At 40.4% G+C, this 20,258-nt stretch overlaps 1 protein-coding gene across 3 annotated transcripts in view; it reads right to left on the bottom strand.

Moving 5' to 3' along the window:
- The window catches only part of mybl2b (v-myb avian myeloblastosis viral oncogene homolog-like 2b), a 51,531-nt gene that overhangs the window by 30,418 nt on the left and 855 nt on the right, over nt 1-20,258 (bottom strand). For all 3 annotated transcript variants that reach the window (XM_060836120.1, XM_060836119.1, XM_060836118.1), the window contains exons 2-5: nt 14,509-14,608; nt 12,616-12,687; nt 9,439-9,531; nt 1,734-1,954 (exon numbers count right to left, since the gene is read on the bottom strand). In XM_060836120.1, coding sequence (XP_060692103.1) covers nt 1,734-1,954; nt 9,439-9,531; nt 12,616-12,687; nt 14,509-14,608 — 486 coding nt within the window. The remainder of the gene's footprint in view (nt 1-1,733; nt 1,955-9,438; nt 9,532-12,615; nt 12,688-14,508; nt 14,609-20,258) is intronic.

Raw genomic sequence — 20,258 nt, forward strand, 5'->3', positions numbered from 1 at the left:
TAGGTAATACATTCTAAAGTTAGGATGGTGTGTGATTTGGAGGGAACTTGTAGATGGTCAAGTTCCCACGCATCTGCTGCTTGTGTCTTTCTGGGAGGTAGAGATGCCATCTTTGAATGGCATAGGAGGCAGCTGGCAAATTGTGATAAACTGCAAGGCATTAATAGCTAGGGTTTCAGTGACAATGATGCCATTGAATATCAAGGAAACAAAGCTTCGATTTTTTTTTGGAGGTGGTCACTTCCTGGTACAGGCATGGTGCAAGTTTTACTAAATACCATTTCACCCTAACCCTCAATGTTATCCAGATCTTTTTGCATATGAAGCAGGGGATTGCCTCAGTATCAAAGGAGTTACAAATGGTACTGACATTGAGCAATCATCCCCACTTCTGACCATACAAATGCAAAGAAGGTTATTGATGAAGCAGCTGAAGATGGTTGGTCTCAGGACATTACCTGGAAGACCTTCTGAAGGAATATCCTGAAAATTGGCCTCAACATCCAACTTATCTTCCTTTCTGCAAGAGTGGAGCATTTTCCTCCAGACTTTCATCAGTTTTGCTAGGGCTTCTCATTTCTACTCAGGCAAATGCTACCTTGGTATCAAGTGCAAACACATTAGTCTACCTTCTGGAGTTCAGTTCAATCGATCCATGTTTGGACCAAGATCGTAATGAAGTCAGAAGCCAATGGCAACACTGAGCAGGTTATTGCTGTTTGATGGCACCATTGATGATGCCTCCCATCACTTTGCATATCAAGGTGCTTAATGGGTCAAAAAGTTGAATTATGTCAACAAGTTAGAATTGGAGCAATCTTCTATATTGTCTGGCAGTATTATATTTAAACTTGAACAACTTGGATAGGATACTACATTTCTGGAGCATAAGTCCACTATATTATAGTCAGAAAGTTGTCAGGGTGCATAACTTTTGCAACATACAGTGTCTTCAGACATGTCTTAATATCAAAAGGGATGAATCAAATTGGCAATGATGATGCTGGGGACCTCAGGTGGAGGCAGAGATGGATAACCCAATCAGCATTTCTGCATTATCATTTGCACTAATAATATATGAACTCATTAATTTAATCTGGACAAAATAATGTTGATGTATTATCACTTCCTCTTTCTTTCTCCAATGCACCCAATAGGGCAGAACAGTGACTCCGTGGTAAGCACTGCTGCCTCACAGCACCAGGGACTTGGTACTATTCCCACCTTAGGCGACTATGTCGAATTTGCCCATTTTCCCAGTGTCTGCATGGGTACCTCCTGGGGTCCAAAGATGTGAAGGTTATGTGGATTGGCCATGCGAAGTTGCCCATATAGGTGTACAGGGATGTATTGGCTAGGTGGGTTAGCCATAGTAAATATGGGTTATAGGGTGTCTTTCCCTCCGTTGCATTTTATGTTTTGACTCAATTCCTTTCAATAGTCCCACTTCCCCTTTTTTAAAAACTTCATTCACTGAAAAATAATACTTTCACAGCAGATGGAAAGCTAGTAATCAATCTTACTTTATTAAAAATGTATTCATCCACATAACCATTATAGCATGCAGAACTTAGACTATAATACTAACAGCAACCAACTGAAACGGTGCAAGAACAGTTTTGTAGCAATCCAAGTACCCATTGGCTCTTACTAATTTTTAATCCAATAGAAAACAAGCTAAAAGAAATGTTAATTCCTAGCACATTGGTGACAAAACCCAATGGAACACTTGCCTCCCTGGTAGCAGTTTTGCAATCTCTGCCCAGCGGTTACCAAGGACCTTGTGTGCTTCATAAATAATCTTGTCCTCCTCTTTAGTCCAAGATGACTTCTTAACCTCAGGGTTGAGATGATTGTGCCAGCGCTCACGGCATTGTTTGCCAAGTCTACCTTTTAGATGTCTTGCAATCAATGACCAACGTTTTGGCCCATGTTTCTGAACTAATTCAATTACCTAAAATGAAACAATAGGAATCAAAGGTCAGTTCATTCACCCTGCTATATTTAATGCACTAACTTAATACATTTGTACATTTCTTTCAAATTTTCCTACACATGCAACCTGATCTCAGCCCTCAACCAACATTGCTGCACCTATCTGCAGCAATAAGGGAAAAAAGCCAGGTGATTTTATTCAACCTTTCCACTTCTCATCCCAATTAGGTCGGCACATAAACCATTACTCAGACTGTTTGTCTATTAGGCATCCACAGATGAAGTTGCGGGGTTATCTGTTCTGCGGCCAGCAGCGAACAATCATAATGATGTGTTGCTTCTCTGGTGCCAGGATCAAGGATGTCTCAGAGAGGGTGCAGAATGTTCTCAAGGGGGAAGAGGGCCCAGCAGGAGGTTCACTGTACACACTGGAACCAAAGACATAGGAAGGGAAAAGGATGAGATTCTGTAAGGAGAATTGAGAGAGTGTTAGGCAGGAATTTAAAAAGGAGGTCCTCAAGAGTAATAACATCTGGATTACTCCCAGTGCTACAAGCTCGTGAGGGCAGGAATAGGAGGATAGAGCAGATGAATGAATGGCTGAGGAGCTGGTACATGGCAGAAGAATTCACATTATTGGATCATTAGAATCTCTTCTGACGTAGAAGTGACCTTTACAAGAAAGACAGATTGCATCTGAACTGGAAGGGGACCAATACACTGGCAGGGAGATTTGCTAGAGTTGCTTGGGAGGATTTCAACTAGTAAGGTGGGGGGACCCAGGGAGATAGTGAGAAAAAAAATCAATCCGAGACTAGTACAGTTGAGAAAGGGAGTCAGTCAGGGCAGGCACGGACAAAGCAAAAAACAAAGGTAGGACTGATTAATTAAACTGCATTTATTTCAATGCAAGAAGCCTAACAGGGAAGGCACATGAACTCAGGGCATGGTTAGGAACATGGGACTGGGATATCACAGCAATTACAGAAACATGGCTCAGGGATGGGCAGGACTGGCAGCTTAAATGTTCCAGGATACATATGTTAAAGGAAGGACAAAAAGGGATGCAAGAGAGTAGGGGGAGTGACGTTTCTGATAAGGGATTACAGCTGTACTGAAAGGAGGATATTCCTGGAAAAGATAACCAGGAAAGTTATCTGGGTGGAACTGAGAAATATGAAAGGGATGATCACCTTATTGGGATTGTATTGTAGACCATCTAATAGTCAGAGGGAAATTGAGTAGCAAATTTGTAAGGAGATCACAGCTATCTGTTAAGAATAATAGGGTGATTATGGTAGGGGATTTTAACTTTCCAAACATAACACTATGGCAGTCCCAGTCTAAGAGTTGAGATAAAGAGAAATTTGTTAAGTGTGTACAAGAAAATGTTCTGATTCAGTATGTGGATGTGCTTACAAGAGACGGTGCAAAACCTGACCTACTCTTGGGAAATAAGGCAGGACAGTTGACTGAGCTTTCAGTGGGGGAGCACTTTGGGGCCAGCGACCATGATTCTATTAGTTTTAAAATAGTGATGGAAAAGGATAGACCAGATCTAAAAGTTGAAGTTCTAAATTGAAGAAAGGCCAATTGACAGTATTAGGCAAGAACTTTTGAAAACTGACTGGGGGCAGATGTTCGCAGGTAAAGAGGCAGATGGAAAAAAGGTCCACAGAAAGTATATTCCTGTTAGGCTGAAAGGAAAGCCAAGTAGGCGTAGGGAATGTTGGATGACTAAAGAAACTGAGGGTTTAGTGAAGAAAAAGCTGGAAGCATATGTCAGGTATAGACAGGATAGATCGAGTGAACCCTTAGAAGTGTATAAAGGCAGCAGTATACTTAAGAGGGAAATCAGGAGGGCAAAAAGGGGACATGAGATAGCTTTGGCAAAGAGTTGAGGAGAATTCAAAAGGGTTTTTACAAATACATTAAGGACAAAAGAATAACTAGGGGGAGAATAGGATCCCTTAAAGATCAGCAAGGTGGCTTTTGGATGGAGCCACAGGAGATACTAAATGAATATTTTGCATCAGGGTTTACAGTGGAAAAGGACATAGAAGATATAGGATATAGGGAAATAGATGGTGATATCTTGAAAAATGTCCATATTACAGAGGAACAAATGCTGGATGTCGTGAAACGCAAGGAAATGGATAAATCCCCAGGAGCTCATCAGGTGTATCTTAGAATTCTGTGGGAAACTAGGGAAGTGATTACCGGGCCCCTTGCTGAGATATTTGTATCATCGATAGTCACAGGTGAATTGCCAGAAGATTTGTGGTTGACTAACGTGATGGCACTATTTAAGAAAGGTGATAAGGACAAGCCAGGGAACTACGGACCGGTGAGCCTGACGTCAGTGGTGGGCAAGTTGGTGGAGGGAATCCTGAGGGACAGGATGTACTTGCATTTGGAAAGGCAAGGACTGATTAGGGATAGTCAACATGGCTTTGTGCGTGGGAAATCATGTCTCAAATTTGATTTAGTTTTTTGAGTAAGTAGTAAAGAGGATTGATGAGGGCAGATGGACTTCAGTAAGGCATTTGACAAGGTTTCCCACTGGAGACTGGTGAGCAAGGTTAGAACTCATGGAATACAGGGAGAAGTAACCATTTGGATACAGAAATGGCTCAAAGGGTAGAAGATAGAGGCCGGTGGTGGAGGGCTGTTTTTCAGACAGGAGGCCTGTGACCAGTGGAGTGCCACAAGGATTGGTGCTAGGTCCACTTCTCTTCGTCACTTATATAAATGATTTGGATGGGAGCTTAAGAGGTGTAGTTGCTAAGTTTGCAGATTGCACCAAATTTAGAGGTGTAGTGGAAAGCGAAGGTTACCTCAGATTACAATGGGATCTTGATCAGATGGGCCAAGAAGTTGAAAAGTGGCAGATGAGTTTAGTTTAGATAAATGCGAGGTACTGCATTTTGGGAAAGCAAATCTTAGCAGGACTTATACACTTAATGGTAAGATCCTAGGGAGTGTTGCTGAACAAAGAGACTTTGGAGTGCAGGTACATAGCTCCTTCAAAGTGGAGTCGCAGGTAGATAGGACAGTGAAGACATTTGGTACGCTTTCCTTGATTGGTCAGAGCATTGAATACAGGAGTTGGGAGGTCATGTTGCAGCTATACAGGACATCGATTAGGCTGCTTTTGGAATACTGCGTGCACTTCTGGTCTCCTTCCTATTGAAAGGATGTTGTGAAACTTGTAAAGGGTTCAGAAAAGATTTACAAGGGTATTGCCAGGATTGGAGGATTTGAGCTCTAGGGACAGGCTGAATAGATTGGGGCAGTTTTCCCTGGAGCGTTGGAGGCTGAGAGGTTACTTTATAGAGGTTTATGAAATCATGAGGTGTATGAATAGGATAAATATACAAGGTCTTTTCCCTGGGTTGTGGGCAATCCAGAACTAGAGGGCATAGGTTTAGGGTGAGAGGGGAAAGATATATTAAAAAAAAAGAGAGACCAGAGGGGCAACGTTTTCACACAGAGGAATGAGCTGCCACAGGATATTGCGGAGGCTGGTATAATTGCAACATTTAAAAGGCATCTGGATGGGTATATGAATAGGAAGGGTTGAAAGGGATATGAGATGGGTGCTGGCAGGTGGGACTAGATTGGGTTGGGCTATCAGGTCAGCATGGATGAGTTTGCTCAAAAGGTCTGTTTCCATGCTGTACATCTCTATGACTCTAGGACATCCAGGAATGGGGGTCGATTGTTGGTTTCCTCCTGTCTTGTAAACCTAATCCTTGTGAGTATGGTGCTGACAATCCAGTGTTCTCAATTTCTGTTCTCTTAAATGATAACAAAAGTGTCGTCTACATATCTGATCCAGATTTTGGGTTGGATTTGTGGTAGGATTTGGGTTGGATTATTCCAATCTTTGCATCACTGCTTCTGCTATTAAGGGTGAGCCCATAGGGTGTTCCATTGATCTGTTGATCAATTTGGTTGTTGAATGTGAAGTGTGTCGTCAAGCACAGGTCTAGTAGTTTGAGCATGCAGTCTTTGTTGGTAGGTTCCCTGTCGTGTTGTCTGTTCTGCTTGTCCAGGAGGTTGGGTATGGTCTCTCTGGCTCGAATTTTGTCAATTGAAGTGAACAGTGTCGTTACATCAAATGAAAGCATTGCTTCATCCTTGTCAATGTTTGTGTTGTCCAGGAATTCTTGTGATGATTGTATGAGTGTTTGGATCCGCTAAGAGGTTGTAGCTTTTGTTTGAATTCTTTTTCAAGTTTATGTGATGGCATTCCTGGGAGTGCCACAATGGGTCTAAGTGGAGTGTTTGGTTTGTGTACTTTGGGTAATCTGTGAAACTTTAGGGTGTTGTTGCTTTTTTTTTCATCCTTTGTAGGTCAACCCTGTTATTAGTCTGTTTTTTGAAGGTTCCATAGTGTGTTGTTTACTCTATTGGTTAGCTATGGTGTGGGGTCACACTCCCTCTGTAGGTATGTGTCAGTATCTGCAAGTAGTTTATCCGCTTTCTGAATATATTCAGTCTTGTCCATGATAAGCATCATTCTGCCCTTGTCCACTGGTACTATGATTATGTTATCATTTTTGAGTGTTCTTAGGGCTTTTCTCTTTGATGTTGAGATTGCTTGTTTGTCTTTTGTTAGTAAGGATACAATAGTTTGTCTGACTTTGCTGTGTTTCTTTGGTTAGTTTGGAGTATACATTCCAGTGCAACTAGATAGTTGTTGTTTTTGCATCCCTGGGGTTGTAGTCGAATCCCTTGTAGTATGACTTTTTAGGTTTCTGTAAGCTGTTGGAGAGGTTTGTAAATCAGGTATGCGTTATGTTGTCTTCTCTGCTGTTGGTTAGCTTAGTTACTTTGTCCTGTAGTGCCGTTCTCTTTCTGTATGTGGTTCTGTTCTGTCTTATGGTGATGGCCTGTTCGATTGTCATGTTCCACTCCTGATTGGCTGTTTTTGAAATTAACGATTTTGTGGCATGCAAAATCTTCTCTGTACCTGTATAGTCTGTTGTGTGCATCATAATCATAATCTGGATAATCCCAAGGCCATTTTTGTCTGACTACTTCCCTGGCTTGTGGTTGTTGATTGGTGGTGTTTACCTGACACAGGGTGGTAGTATTTGATTCTTGCGGCACCCACGTAGGAATCACAGTTGTTCGTAGGTAGCGCTTAGGCGGTTGGCACAGTACTCCCATTTCTTTGCTTGTCTTAGTGTCTCTTGCCCGTAGGTTTTCAAGGTTTGTGTAAAGGTTTGTAGTTTGGATGTTGATTGTTGTAGTTGTGGGTATGTTTGCCAAGCTGGAAAATTGCTTTGCAGATGTTTCACTTCTGTCTAGATGACATTCAGTTCTTTGGAGCCTCCTTTGAAGTGCTGCTATACGGTCTTCTGCAATTTATTTGGTTCTGGTGCTGCTATTGCTTCCGATTGCCAGTTCTGGTTGATCGTTGAAGTGGCTGGTAAATAAGGTGTAGGTCAATGTGCTTGTTGATGGAGGGTGTGGCAGAGTGCCATGCTCCTAGAAATTCTCCGGCTGTCCTATGATAATTGTGCTGTCCTAGTTGAATTTGAGGTCCTTTTCAACTGTGTGTATGGTTACAAGGAACAGCTGGTCACTAGCCACACTATCTCAAATTTAAAAAAAAGTTGTCTTGGAACTGACAGCCAGACTTCTCTGATGATTCAAGTTCATGACAGCCCATAAACCAACAGCCATGCTCAGACAACAACTCACCAGAATAGAAGACTCCATACCCATCATGTGCAAGACAAATGTAATTTACAAGATTCCATGCAAAGACTGGAACGAAACACGATATTGGGCACAACAATGAGCAATCCTCACCCAAACACCAACTAGCCACTAAACGCCACGACCAGCTGTTCCTAGTAGCCATACATGTAGATGACAAGGACCACAAATTCAACTAGTCCTATGATAATTGTATTATCCAAGCTGAACATAGGACAGCCAAAGAATTTCTAGAAGCATGGCACTCGGCCACGGACTCCATCAATAAGCACATTGACTGAGACCCAATATACCAGCCACTATAATGAACAACTGGAACCAACAACCAGAAACGGAACCAAATAAATTCCAGAACAGACAGTACAGCAGTGCTTCACAGGAGGTTCCAAAGCACTGAAGACATCACCTAAGCAGGGAAAGAAATGTCTGCAAATCAACTTCCCAGCTTGGCAAACATACGCACAGCCACAACAACTAGCACCAGAGCTATAAATCTTTGCACAAACTTTGAACTAGTAACCTGTTTAGAATATGGCGTTTTAAACATGTTAGCTAGAGATATAAAGAAATCAGGATCAAGCTTATGGTGAAAGAAATCATGTTAACCAACTTACTGGATTTTGTTGAAGGAGTAACCTTCACTGTGGGTAAAAGGAAGCCTAAAGACACATTGTACTTGGATTTCCAGGAGGTATTTGACAAGGTGCCACGTAAAAGGTGGCAAAGTAGGAGCTCATGGTGTACTGGCAGCATACAAGTATGGATAGAAAGTTGATTGGTATGCATAAAATTGTACACAAGTGGGTTCTTGTCCAAATGGTAGGATGTGACAAATCCTGCAGGGAGTCGTGCTGGGGCCTCACCTTCTTACAATTTATACCAACGAGTTTGATGAGAAAAGAGAGTGAAAGCATGGTAATTAAATCTACTAATGATACAAAAATAGGAGAACGTATGCTGCGAAGTGGCCATAAGAAAAACGCAAATGGATATAAATAGGTAAAAATCTGGAAAGTGGAGGTTTTGATTTTGAAAAGTGCATTACTTTACGGAACAGTTGCAAAAGTCCAAGGTTCAGGGGCATCTAGGTATCCTACTGCACAAGTCACAAAAGCTTAGCATGCAGGTAGCTCAAGCAATACTATCCTTCATAAATGACAGGAATTGAGCATAAAGTAAGGATATTATGCTTCAGTTATAGAAGACAATGTTGAGACCACATCATGAATACTGTTTGTAGTTCTGGTCTCCTTACTTGAATGAGGTACAAATGGGTTCGATGTGATTCTGAGGAGGCTTACGAGATTGATACCACTAATTAGTGTGTTGTCTTATGAGGAGTGGCTGGGTTTTATTTTCACTGGAGTTTAGGAGAATGAGAGAATAACTTGACTGAGGTATGCAAGATTCTGAGTGGTTTTGACAAGTTGGATATGGAAAGGATGTTTCACCTGACGAGCAAACCAAGATCCAGGGGATACACTTTTACGAGAAACAAAGAAACAATTCCTGAGGATTGAGACTTTTGAAACTTTCTGCCTCAAAATGATGTCATTGCTTTTGTACAAGTGCAGGTAAAAATTAGAAACAAATACACAAGGGAATTAAAAGTTATCAGGGGTTGCTAGGAATGTAGAATGCTAAATACAAATAGCTCCAGTCATTCAGGCTCAAGGGTCAAAATGTCCTACTTCGACTCCTATTTTGTACGTTCCTAGATTCATGGTACCTATAAAAAGTTTGCAACTTCATCCATTTTCACACTTTTACCTTCTGATCTTCTTCCTTTGTCCACGGTCCTTTCACAAGCTCTGGATTCAGAACCTTCAGCCATCGGTGTTGGCACTGAAGATCAGTTCGGTTCTGTAACAAAGTCAAATTATAACAGATACAAAACAAAAAAAAAATTACACACGAGACAGGAAAATCAGCTTCATTCACTCCAAGGTGACTTCTGCTAAAATTCAAGATTCCATCCTGGTTTCTTCCTATTCCCATTTATTTGTTACCTCTCAGCAGCATTATCAATTTTTTTTTAAAAAAAGAGCCAGTTCCTACATGTACAAGGATAGCATTCCACTATGCATCTCTTCCAGACATTCAATCAACCTGATTGGTGACTGCAATATAATGTAATATAGGATTATGGTAAAGTTTGAATATGTTGGGGTTTATGTAGAGTGTACTTGGAGAGAAAGTGAGGAAAGCATTGCAAAACGGCGCAACATCGTGTGCAGAAGGGCCTGTTCTGTGCTGTATTGTTCTATGTTCTAAAAGTCAAAACCTGAAAGTAACAAAAGAATGGGTAAACGTTTCTGCATCATTATGAAGACAGACCAAAAGAGACAGCTGATTTTAGGAGGTAAGCAAACAATTTTGGCAAGTTCAGCTTATGTTGACCAGGATTTGTGCTTAATAAAGGTTCAATTCGACAAAGCATGCACAAAGAACAATGGAGTGAAATTGGATTTTTTTGAATTATAAAAAGAATAGAATGGATTTTATCTGTTAAATTGCATGACAGCTCATTTATAGCTTGATGTTGGAGAAGTAACTTGACTACACAGTGGAGATTTACCAACTGCATTAAATCTATATCTTCATAAGGGTCACAAATTCTCCTAAGCATCACTTATCACATCCCTGTTCTTTTCCAACTCCACATCCCTGCAAATTTCTTTTGATTAATTTCTGTATATCATGTTCCTTCTACTATTATCTCAGATGTACTAAAGTTTTTTATCAAAATCTATGCAACACGAGTCTTCCCTTTATCCATAAAAGCTTCCTCAAAAATCAAATCTAAGCCACTATTAAAGCAAATCCTTAAGAGAATTTAGAAAACACACTAACTTTGTGAAAATAAGCTATACTTATAAAAGTTACATTAAAATCTAAGAGTATCAAGCAGTCGGTCGCCAGTTCAAAATCCACTTTTCCCCTAAAATAGGAAGCAATCTAAACAAAATTAAACCAAAAAATTCAACTTTACAGGTTATTAAAATGATTTGCTCAAATACATTTAAATGTCCAATAATGGGTATACAGAACAACCTCGGTTATCCAAATGTCAAATATTTGAATTTCAGATTATCCGAACAAGATCTCAAGATCCCGTAAAAATGTTATCCAAACAGTTATCCGAACAAAATACTCCCTGCCTGTTCCGTTCGGATATTCGAGGTTGTTCTGTAGTTTGATGTTATTCAAAACAATTATGCACTTTGATGGACACCATATCCCCTTCAATAGTAAGACTGAACACATTTCAAATTATGGAAAGACAGTGGCATCTTTAGGCGATAATACATAGCCTAGTACTTTGAGCTTGGGTCCTTAAGCAAGACTCTGTAGAAGTTGAACAAAAATATGTCAATTAAAAGAAATCATTTTCACAGATCATATTCTCTCTCATCCACAGATGTCACGCTGTCCTCAACTTTTCTCCCACATAACCAATTATCCCACTGACAGCCTCATTTTTCTCACTTTCAAAACATTTCTTTGGGAGCACTGTTCTTTTACAATACCCTCATCCAACATTCTATTGACTCCACAGTTGGCCATTCTTCCCTTATGACTTTCCAATCTGGCTGTGGGAAAAAAAATTAACAGCTCATGTGCCAAATACACACAAGGATTCATGTGCAGTTCCTCTAATCTAGTACACTATATACAACATTCAATTTGCTTCTCCACTATAGGAGGCCAATATGTAAATTGAGTGATAATTTTCCAACATTTCTGTTCTACCCATAGGATACTAGATTTACTGTAGCTCTGCGATTGAGCCTCCCTTATTTCAATTGCAACCTTTTCACCTTTGCCTTTTCCCCACTTCCAAAATGCAACATATTTTAGGGAACAATTTCAGCAATGAAATCCCATTCATCTTCAACGTTCTGCTACTATCTGATTTGGGCACATGATTTTCATGACTTTGGATTTCTTTTCTCATTTCCTGCATCCACCTATCACCCACTTTAATTATACAAAAAAAATTCAATCGTCTGATAGTAAAATGTTAGTCTAACCTTTTGAAATATTAATCAACCTGCAGTATATTTCAGTCATTGACAAAATGAGGTTAAAACAAGATTTTCAAAACCAGAAATAATTTAAATGCAACTAAAACGTAGTTCAACCTGTGACAGCTTCAATGGGGAAACTGTGGGATATTTGAATAATATTTTTGAACAAAAAAAATTGCTACAAATGTCAACATTTTCAAATCACATGCATTAAAACCAGCAGCACAAATTATTTTTCAAAAGGTTAGTGCTGAAAATAGTGTTAACACAAAGCATGTAAGGTATATCAGCATGATCACATTCTAATCTAGAATTTTGTAAAAATATGCGTACGCCCCCAAGTAGCATTGCCTGGTATGGGAACCTGCAACTCTAAGGCCAAGAAACAAGATTGCAAAGTCCTGTGGATGTATTAAAGACTGTGATACCAGCACTGTCAAAAATCATTGGGGCTAAGCAGGCTTGTTCCACAATAGCAAAGGCTGACAATATGCATAAATAAAATCAAAGTTCCAAAGTTAACCAACAAACTGAATACTGATGAGCCTATTACCTGACCTGCAGGCAGCAATTCTATAAAAATTAGTGATCACATACTTCTTCCCAAGAAGTGGAGGGTTTGTATTGTTCTTCAATGATCTGCAACAAGAAAATGTAGTCCTTTTTTTTGCACAGGTGGTTTTTTTTTTGTATATGAGCAGAGGCTAAGCTCGTCCATTTGAACTGCTAGTTTTTTTTCCCCATTTTACCTCTGCTTGTTCACAGCACTCAAATATGAGTCTAAAACTTTATGGGGTGCATCTGCTTGTGTAACGTTTTGACTATGCCAATAACAGGAAGGTAGGTTGTAAATCAGCTTTACTCAAGAACCAGAAAAAGAACGATTACCCTCAGAAGTCAAAGCTCAGATACTTACAGAAAAATTACTTGCTATAAATCTCCAGTCATTTTTGCCATATTGATTTACCAGCTTCTTCAATTTTTCATCCTATATGAAAGCAAAAAGTTTAACTTAAACATTATAATGTCATTAATACCCTGTTGTAGATAGTGTGATGCTTCTTGCAACTTTTATATAGGTTATAGGGCTTTGTGCCACAAAGATTCAAACCAATTAAACTGACAGATTATGTTTCTACACTAAAATTAGAATAATTTGTATAAGAGCATTAAACTAGATTTGGAGCGTGTTTAATAAGTTACTTTAAAAGATAGCAATTTCCTCAAAGCTCTACAATAAACCTATTTACTATATAGAATCAATGACAATCAGTGCATTCATGTTTCTTTTTCCAAGAACTACATGAAATGCTTCCATTAATAGATTTTATCATTCAGGCCATTTATACCATTAACAAAATTTTTTTAAACAAAAGAAAGAGTGACCCCTTTAACAGGTTACTCTGGTGCAGTGGTAGCATCTCTACCGGTCCCATCTGGACCAGTCGTGTGTCATAACATGTCTGAACAGGATAATTAACAATATCTACAACTGACCAGCATACCCACTGCCAGTATTTTAGAAACTTGAATTCTAAAACCTGTTTGAGTTTGCTGCAGCAGATAAGGCAAAGCAGTAGATGGCATCACAAACCAGCAGAAAGTCAATCAAACTACTCTGCTTTCAACCTATCGAGGCCCTGACACATGCTTCAGTACGGTTGAGAATCAGCATGTAAGCAGCTGCATTGGGTATAATAAGTGAATTTGTTGAAATACATGTTTCCACACTGTAGGGAATCTAATCAAAAATCGAATTAAAGTGAAAAAAACTGAACAGCCTGATACAATGATCACAATGTTTGATTGTTGTGCACAACGGTATCCAAGTAAATGAAATACTCATGTCAAAAATTCTCTCTTTTCAGCAGTCACCATGGCTATTTTTACTGCTGATATGCTGCATGGTTTCGGTGACACATGCTTGAAGATTGACATTCATACTTGGAAACATCAATGCCTTAGAGATCCTTAATTTTTCCACTGCAGATCCCTTCCAAATCCACTATGAGAATCTGATGCTGTTACTGCTTCATCCAGTACAAATGGAGCACGCTGCACATTGCTCTTACTGAAAGAACAGATTTGATGCTCATTAAATTCTAACCCTTCCTTTCCGATGGATTTTCAGAAATTGATTGATTTAATTTATTGTCACGTGTACGTAGGTACAGAGAAAATCTGTTTGTGAGCAGTACAGGCAGATCATGACAATCAAGGATCAACCATAGGGTGAACTAGAAACTTGGACAGCGTAAAGCACACAGGTCACGCCATGCAAGGCAAGATCAACATTAACAAGATCAGTTGTATTTGAAGTCAGAGAGTCCATTCATAGGTCTAATAAGGGCAGCAAAGAAGCTGTTCTTGAACCTGCGTGTGTGTGTGTTCAAATATTCTGATACAAACATAAAATCAGCAGTCCTGAAAGAGTAAGAAGTTTAGGGCCCTAAAAAAATTGGGAACAATACCTGGACTCAATACCTGACTAGAGAGTCCATGGTAAGTTTTAAAACAGCAATAAGAGAATCTTTGAATGTTTTTAGTAATATCAATCCATTACAATCCAAGAGTTGGATTTCTTTCCAAACAGACAGGTTATCAATGAAAGATACTCCACAGTTCTGTAGATGCTCTTTACTTCAGATTCAAAAAATAACTTCAAAACATGGCACAGTATGCTTCAGTTGATAGAAACTATGTCATTGCCTTTCTGGGGTACCAGGCATTAAAATTTTACAATGGATGGTATTTTAGTATATTTGTTGCTTTTTAAAAAATAAAACAACATTTGTTTCAGAGCAGATACCTCTTCCGAAGACCATTTGACTTTGAAGAACTTATTTGCATCTTTATTGTCTGGAATATCGAAATCCAAATCCTGTGAGGGGTCATCCAATTCTTCACTACTATAAGCATATATGAGAAGAAAGCATATCATGAATTAGAGATTCATGCAAGCACTCAGTGTGAGTTAGAGCTAAAACAGCAATTAGTAAGGTTAACTTAACTTGTGGAAGGAAGATGAAGCTAGTTAATTCTAACTTGATTTATATTAACTCTGCTCAGGTGTAGTACTATTCTTCCTTCTAGTTTATCAAAGGTCAATTTACTAGACAGAAATTTGTTTTGAACACGGACCAACGTCATGTTTCTTTCTACGCGAAATAAATCAAAACTATGCAATATCCCTGCCAGCAAGCGAAGATAAAGCAGGCTCTAAAATTATAATTAAGATCAGAAGGGAGGTGAAGAGGCTAGCACGTTTAGACCTTCGGAACTGATGCAGAAACAGCTTTCTGAAAGCAGTACCGATACATGGCCAGGAACAGATGAAGTCTAATCTGGCAAAGGTAGAAGATAAGGGGTGGTTGGGAGGGTTGTTTTTCAGACTGGAGGCCTGTGACCAGTGGTGTGCCACAAGGATTGGTGCTGGGTTCACTGCTTTTTGTCATTTATATAAATGATTTGCATGCAAACATAGGAGGTACAGTTAGGAAGTTTGGAGGTGTAATGGACAGTGAAAGTGGATACCTCAGAGTAAAATGGGATCTTGATCAGATGGGCCAATGGTCCAAAGAGTGGCAGATGGAGTTTAATTCAGATAAACGTGAGCTGCTGCATTTTGGAAACCAAGGCAGGACTTATACACAATAGTAAGGTCTGGGGAGAGTTGCTGAACAAAGAGACCTTGGAGTACAGGTTCATAGTTTCTTGAAAGTGAAGTTGCAGGTAGATAGGATAATGGAAAAGGCGTCTAGTATCCTTGCCTTTCTTGGTCAGAGCATTGAGTATAGGAGTTTGGAGGTCATGTTGCAGCTGTACAGAATATTGGCAAGGCCACTTTTGGAATAGTGTGGGCATTTCTGGTCTCCCTCTTATAGGAAGGATGTTGTGAACAAGGATGTAGCCAGGAATGGAGGGTTTGAGCTATAGGGAGAGACTGAATAGGTTGGTGCTGTTTTCTGAGCGTCGGAATCTGAGGGGTGACCTTATAGAGGTTTATGAGGTCATGAGGGGCATCAATCGAGTAAATATACAAGGTCTTTTCCCTGGGGTGGGGGAGGCCAGAACTAGAGGGCATAGGTTTAGGGTGAGAGGGGAAAGATTTTAAAGGGACCTAAGGGACAAATTTTTCATGCAAAGGGTAGTGCATCTATAGAATGTGCTGTCAGAGGAAGTGGTAGAGGCTGGTACAATTAAAACATTTAAAAGACACCTGGTAGGGTATATGAATAGAAAGGGTTTAAGAGGAATATGGGCCAAGCACTAGTGAATGGGATTAGATTAATTTAGGATATCTAGTTGGCACAGACGAGTTGGACTGAAGGGTCTGTTTCCGTGCTGTACATGACAGCAAACTGTAAACCATAAAAAAAAAACAAAAAGGGGCAGCATGATGCTTCAGCGGTTAGCAGTGCTGCGTAACAGAACCAGGGACCCAGGTTCAATTCGATCCTTGGAAGACTGCGCAAACTTCAAACAGACACTCTCCCCACGTCTGCATGGGTTTCCTCCCACAGTCCAAAGATGTATCGGTTAGGTAGATTGCTAAATTGCCCTTGGTGTCCAGGCATGTGCAGATCTAGATGGATTAGCCATGGATAATGCAGAGTTGCAGGGATAGGGTTGGGGGTGTGGAACAGTTTTCGGAGGGTCGGCATGAACGCAATGGGCCAAATGGCCTGCTTCCACACTGTAGGGATTCTACTTAAAAAATCTTGATGTCTTCTGGATTCTATGGGTCAACTTTTAAATTTTTAAGATTCAATGGCAAGAAAAGCACAGAACTGTTAAAGTCAACACTTGTTTATGAATTTTAAAAGAATACATTTGGGGAAGAAAATCTATATAAGATATATCAGTGCTTTCTGGATGATAGCATCTAAAAAAAACAATTCATAACTATTTTCTCCTACCAAATAATTTTAATTAAGTATTTCTACACAATTATTTTGTTTACAATTTAATCAAAGACCAACAAGACAAACTACTGATGCAGTTGGTACTCAGAAATATTGTTAAATTACTTCAAGACCGAACATATAATTATAAACCTTGGTGATGCAAATTCACAACCAAAAAAAGTCTTATTGTTTCACTATTTCCTTTTACTCAAAAAGGAATCAGCAATATAAAAGACCTCAGTGTCTAAGTTTCCTCACTTAGCTGGTAGGTTCATTCTCAGATGTTTTGTCAACATCATCAGTGAGCCTCCGTTAAAGGGCTGGTGTTCTGTCCCACTTTCTATTTGTGTGTCTTGGTCTGTTATGGTGGGTGATACCATTTCTGTTCTTTTTCTCAGAGGTTGGTAATTGGGTTCCAAATTGATGTGTTGATTGATGGAGTCCCGGTTTGAATGCCAAGAATTCCCATCCATGTCTTTGTTTAGCTTGTCCTACAGTGGATGTATTGTCCCACTTGGTGGCATCCTTCTTCGTCTGTGTGTAAGGATACGAGTGATAGTTGGTCATATCTTTTGGTGGCTAGTTGGTGCTCTTGTATCCTGGTGGCTAGTTTCCTGCCTGTCTATGCAAAGTAGTGTTTTTTTTTCAAGCCTTGGAGTATTTTGCATCTGACATTTGTTTTGCTGGCTGTTTGTAAAGGGTCCTTTAGGTTCATCAGTAGCTGTTTCAGTGTGTTGGTAGGTTTGTGGGCTACCATAATGCCAAGGGGTCAGAGTAGTCTGGTTGTCCTCTCAGATGTCTTGGATGCATGGTAGTGTGGCCCGAGTCTCTGGGCACGTTGTGTTTTCTGGTTTGGGTGTGTTGTTTAAGAATCGGCAAACTGTGCTCATCAAGTACCCGTTGTTCTGTATATATTGTATAGGTGTTTTTCTTCTGCTGCTCAGTTCCTGGGTGCTGCTGCTGTGTTGTAGCCTGTTTAAATAATGCCTTGATGCAGCTGCACTTGTGGGCGTTGGGATGATTGCTCCTGTAGTTGACTATCTGCTGTTTTCCTGTAGACGCTGGTCTGTAGTTCTCAATTGACTATTTGTTCCACGGTGATATCGGGTGGGGGGTGGGGTTGGGGCCTGTTGTTGTTTTCCTCCTCTTTGGTGAAAGTTATGCCAGTAAGGACATTCACTTTATGATGACCAAGGCATCCTCTACAGTTAGAGTCATAGAGATGTACAGCATGGAAACAGACCCCTCGGTCCAACTCGTCCATGCAGACCAGATATCCCAACCCAATCTAGTCCCATCTGCCAGCACCCGGCTCCTATGTCCCTCCAAACCCCTCCTATTCATTTACCCATCCAAATGCCTCTTAAATGTTGCAATTGTACCAGCCTCCATCACTTCCTCTGGCAGCTCATTCCATACTTGTGTGAAAAAGTTGCCCCTTAGGTCTCTTTTATGTCTTTCCCCTTTCACCCGAAACCTATGCCCTCTAGTTCTGGACTCCCCGACCCCGAGGAAAAGATTTTGCCTATGAAACCCAATAGATCTAACATATCCCATTTCTATGGATTACTTAAGATACACAAACCAGGAGCCGCCCTCAGACCCATAGTCTCACTTGCCGGCACACTGACATTCGGACAAGCAAAGGAACTTCACCGTAAACTGGAATACCTAGTAGAAAACGCATGCCACTCCATCCAAGAATTCCTGAACAAAGACACCAAGATAGAAGAGGACGAAGTCATGGTCACCTTCAATGTAATGGCCCTATTCACATCAATAAACATCAGCTTGGCCAAAGAAACACTGATGAAAATGTGTTGCTGGTCAAAGCACAGCAGGCCAGGCAGCATCTCAGGAATAGAGAATTCGACGTTTTGAGCATGATGAAGGGCTTATGCTCGAAACGTCGAATTCTCTATTCCTGAGATGCTGCCTGGCCTGCTGTGCTTTGACCAGCAACACATTTTCAGCTGTGATCTTCAGCATCTGCAGACCTCATTTTTTACTCAAAGAAACACTGATCACACTACTGGACAAACCAAGTACACAAACACCAGACAGCGCCAACTCCATCAGCAAAGATATTATCCTCAAGCTAGTAGACCTGTGCCTCATTACCCACTTCACCTTCAACGACAAGACTTACAAACAAATCAACGGGACACTCATGGTATCACCAATATCAGAATACTGAGCAGAGACAATTCTGCAAAGACTAGAACAAACAGTCCTCCCCAAGATCAAACGCAAGCTTTGGGCCACTATGTAGATTATACCTTGGTCATCATGAAACAGAGCTGAAAGTGTGTTGCTGGAAAAGCACAGGTCAGGCAGCATCCAAGGAGCAGGAGAATCGACGTTTCAGGCATGAGCCTTCCACCAATTCTTAAACAACAAACCCAAACTAGATAGCACAACATGCCCAGAGACTCAGGCTACACTACCATACAACTCAGAGAGGACGACCAGACTACTACGATCCCTTGGCATTATGGTAGCCTACAAACACACCGAAGCAGCTACTGATGAACCTAAAGGACCCTGTACCAACAGCCAGCAAAACACTCTGCAAGGCCTGAAACCAACATTACTTTGGACAGACAGGCAGGAAACTAGCCACCAAAAGACATGACCAACTATCACTAGCATCCTTACACACAGATGAAGGACACCAGTTAGAGTGGGACAACACATCCATCCTAGGACAGGCTAAACAAAAAACATGGATGGGAATTCTTAGAGTTCTGGCATTCAAACCAAAACTCCATCATTCAACGCATCGATTTGGAACCCATTTATCAACCTCGGAGAAAAAGGATCAGAAATGATATCACCCACCACAACAGACCAAGCCACACAAAAAGCGGGACAGAACACCAGCCCTTCAACTGAGGCTCAATGATGATGTTACCTAGCATGGTGACAAAACATCTGAGAACAAACCTACCAGCTCAGTGAGCAAACTTACAACCTGAACCTCAACCTGAGCTACAAATCTTCTCAAAAGTCACAAGTGTAAAAGACCTCTCAAAATTCCTATTAGTTTTTAAACTCGAAATAAATTGACTAGTTTTTCTTGGTTTTACATTTACCATTTCTACAATGCATTTCTCAACTTCAGGAAGTCCTCAGAAGCTCTTCACAGAAAAGATTTGAATCTGTTCACTGGTATAGTATAGGAAACAATTTGTTCACAGCAAGGTCCCACAAACAAACAGTAACATAATGATGAAAGTAAAACAAAGACTGCAGATACTGGAAAACAAAAGACAGCTATTGTTAAAAAACCCAGCAGGTCTAGCAGCATCTGTGAAGGTAAAGCAAAGTCAACATTTCAAGTCCAGTGACCCTTCAGTTCAGATGAAACATTGACTTTGCGTTGTCTGCAGAGATACTGCCAAAAGTGTTGAGTTTCTCCAGCAATTTTTGTTTTGTACAAAGTCATGATTTTCTATTTTTAATCCAGCATAAAGCAACAAAGCTGAAAATGTGTTGCTGAAAAAGCGCAGCAGGTCAGGCAGCATCCAGGGAACAGGAGATTCGTCGAATCTCCTGTTCCCTGGATGCTGCCTGACCTGCGCTTTTTCAGCAACACATTTTCAGCTCTGATCTCCAGCATCTGCAGACCTCACTTTCTCCTTAAAGCAAC

This window comes from Hemiscyllium ocellatum, chromosome 15 (assembly GCF_020745735.1).
Source record: "Hemiscyllium ocellatum isolate sHemOce1 chromosome 15, sHemOce1.pat.X.cur, whole genome shotgun sequence".
NCBI classification, from domain to species: Eukaryota; Metazoa; Chordata; class Chondrichthyes; order Orectolobiformes; family Hemiscylliidae; genus Hemiscyllium; species Hemiscyllium ocellatum.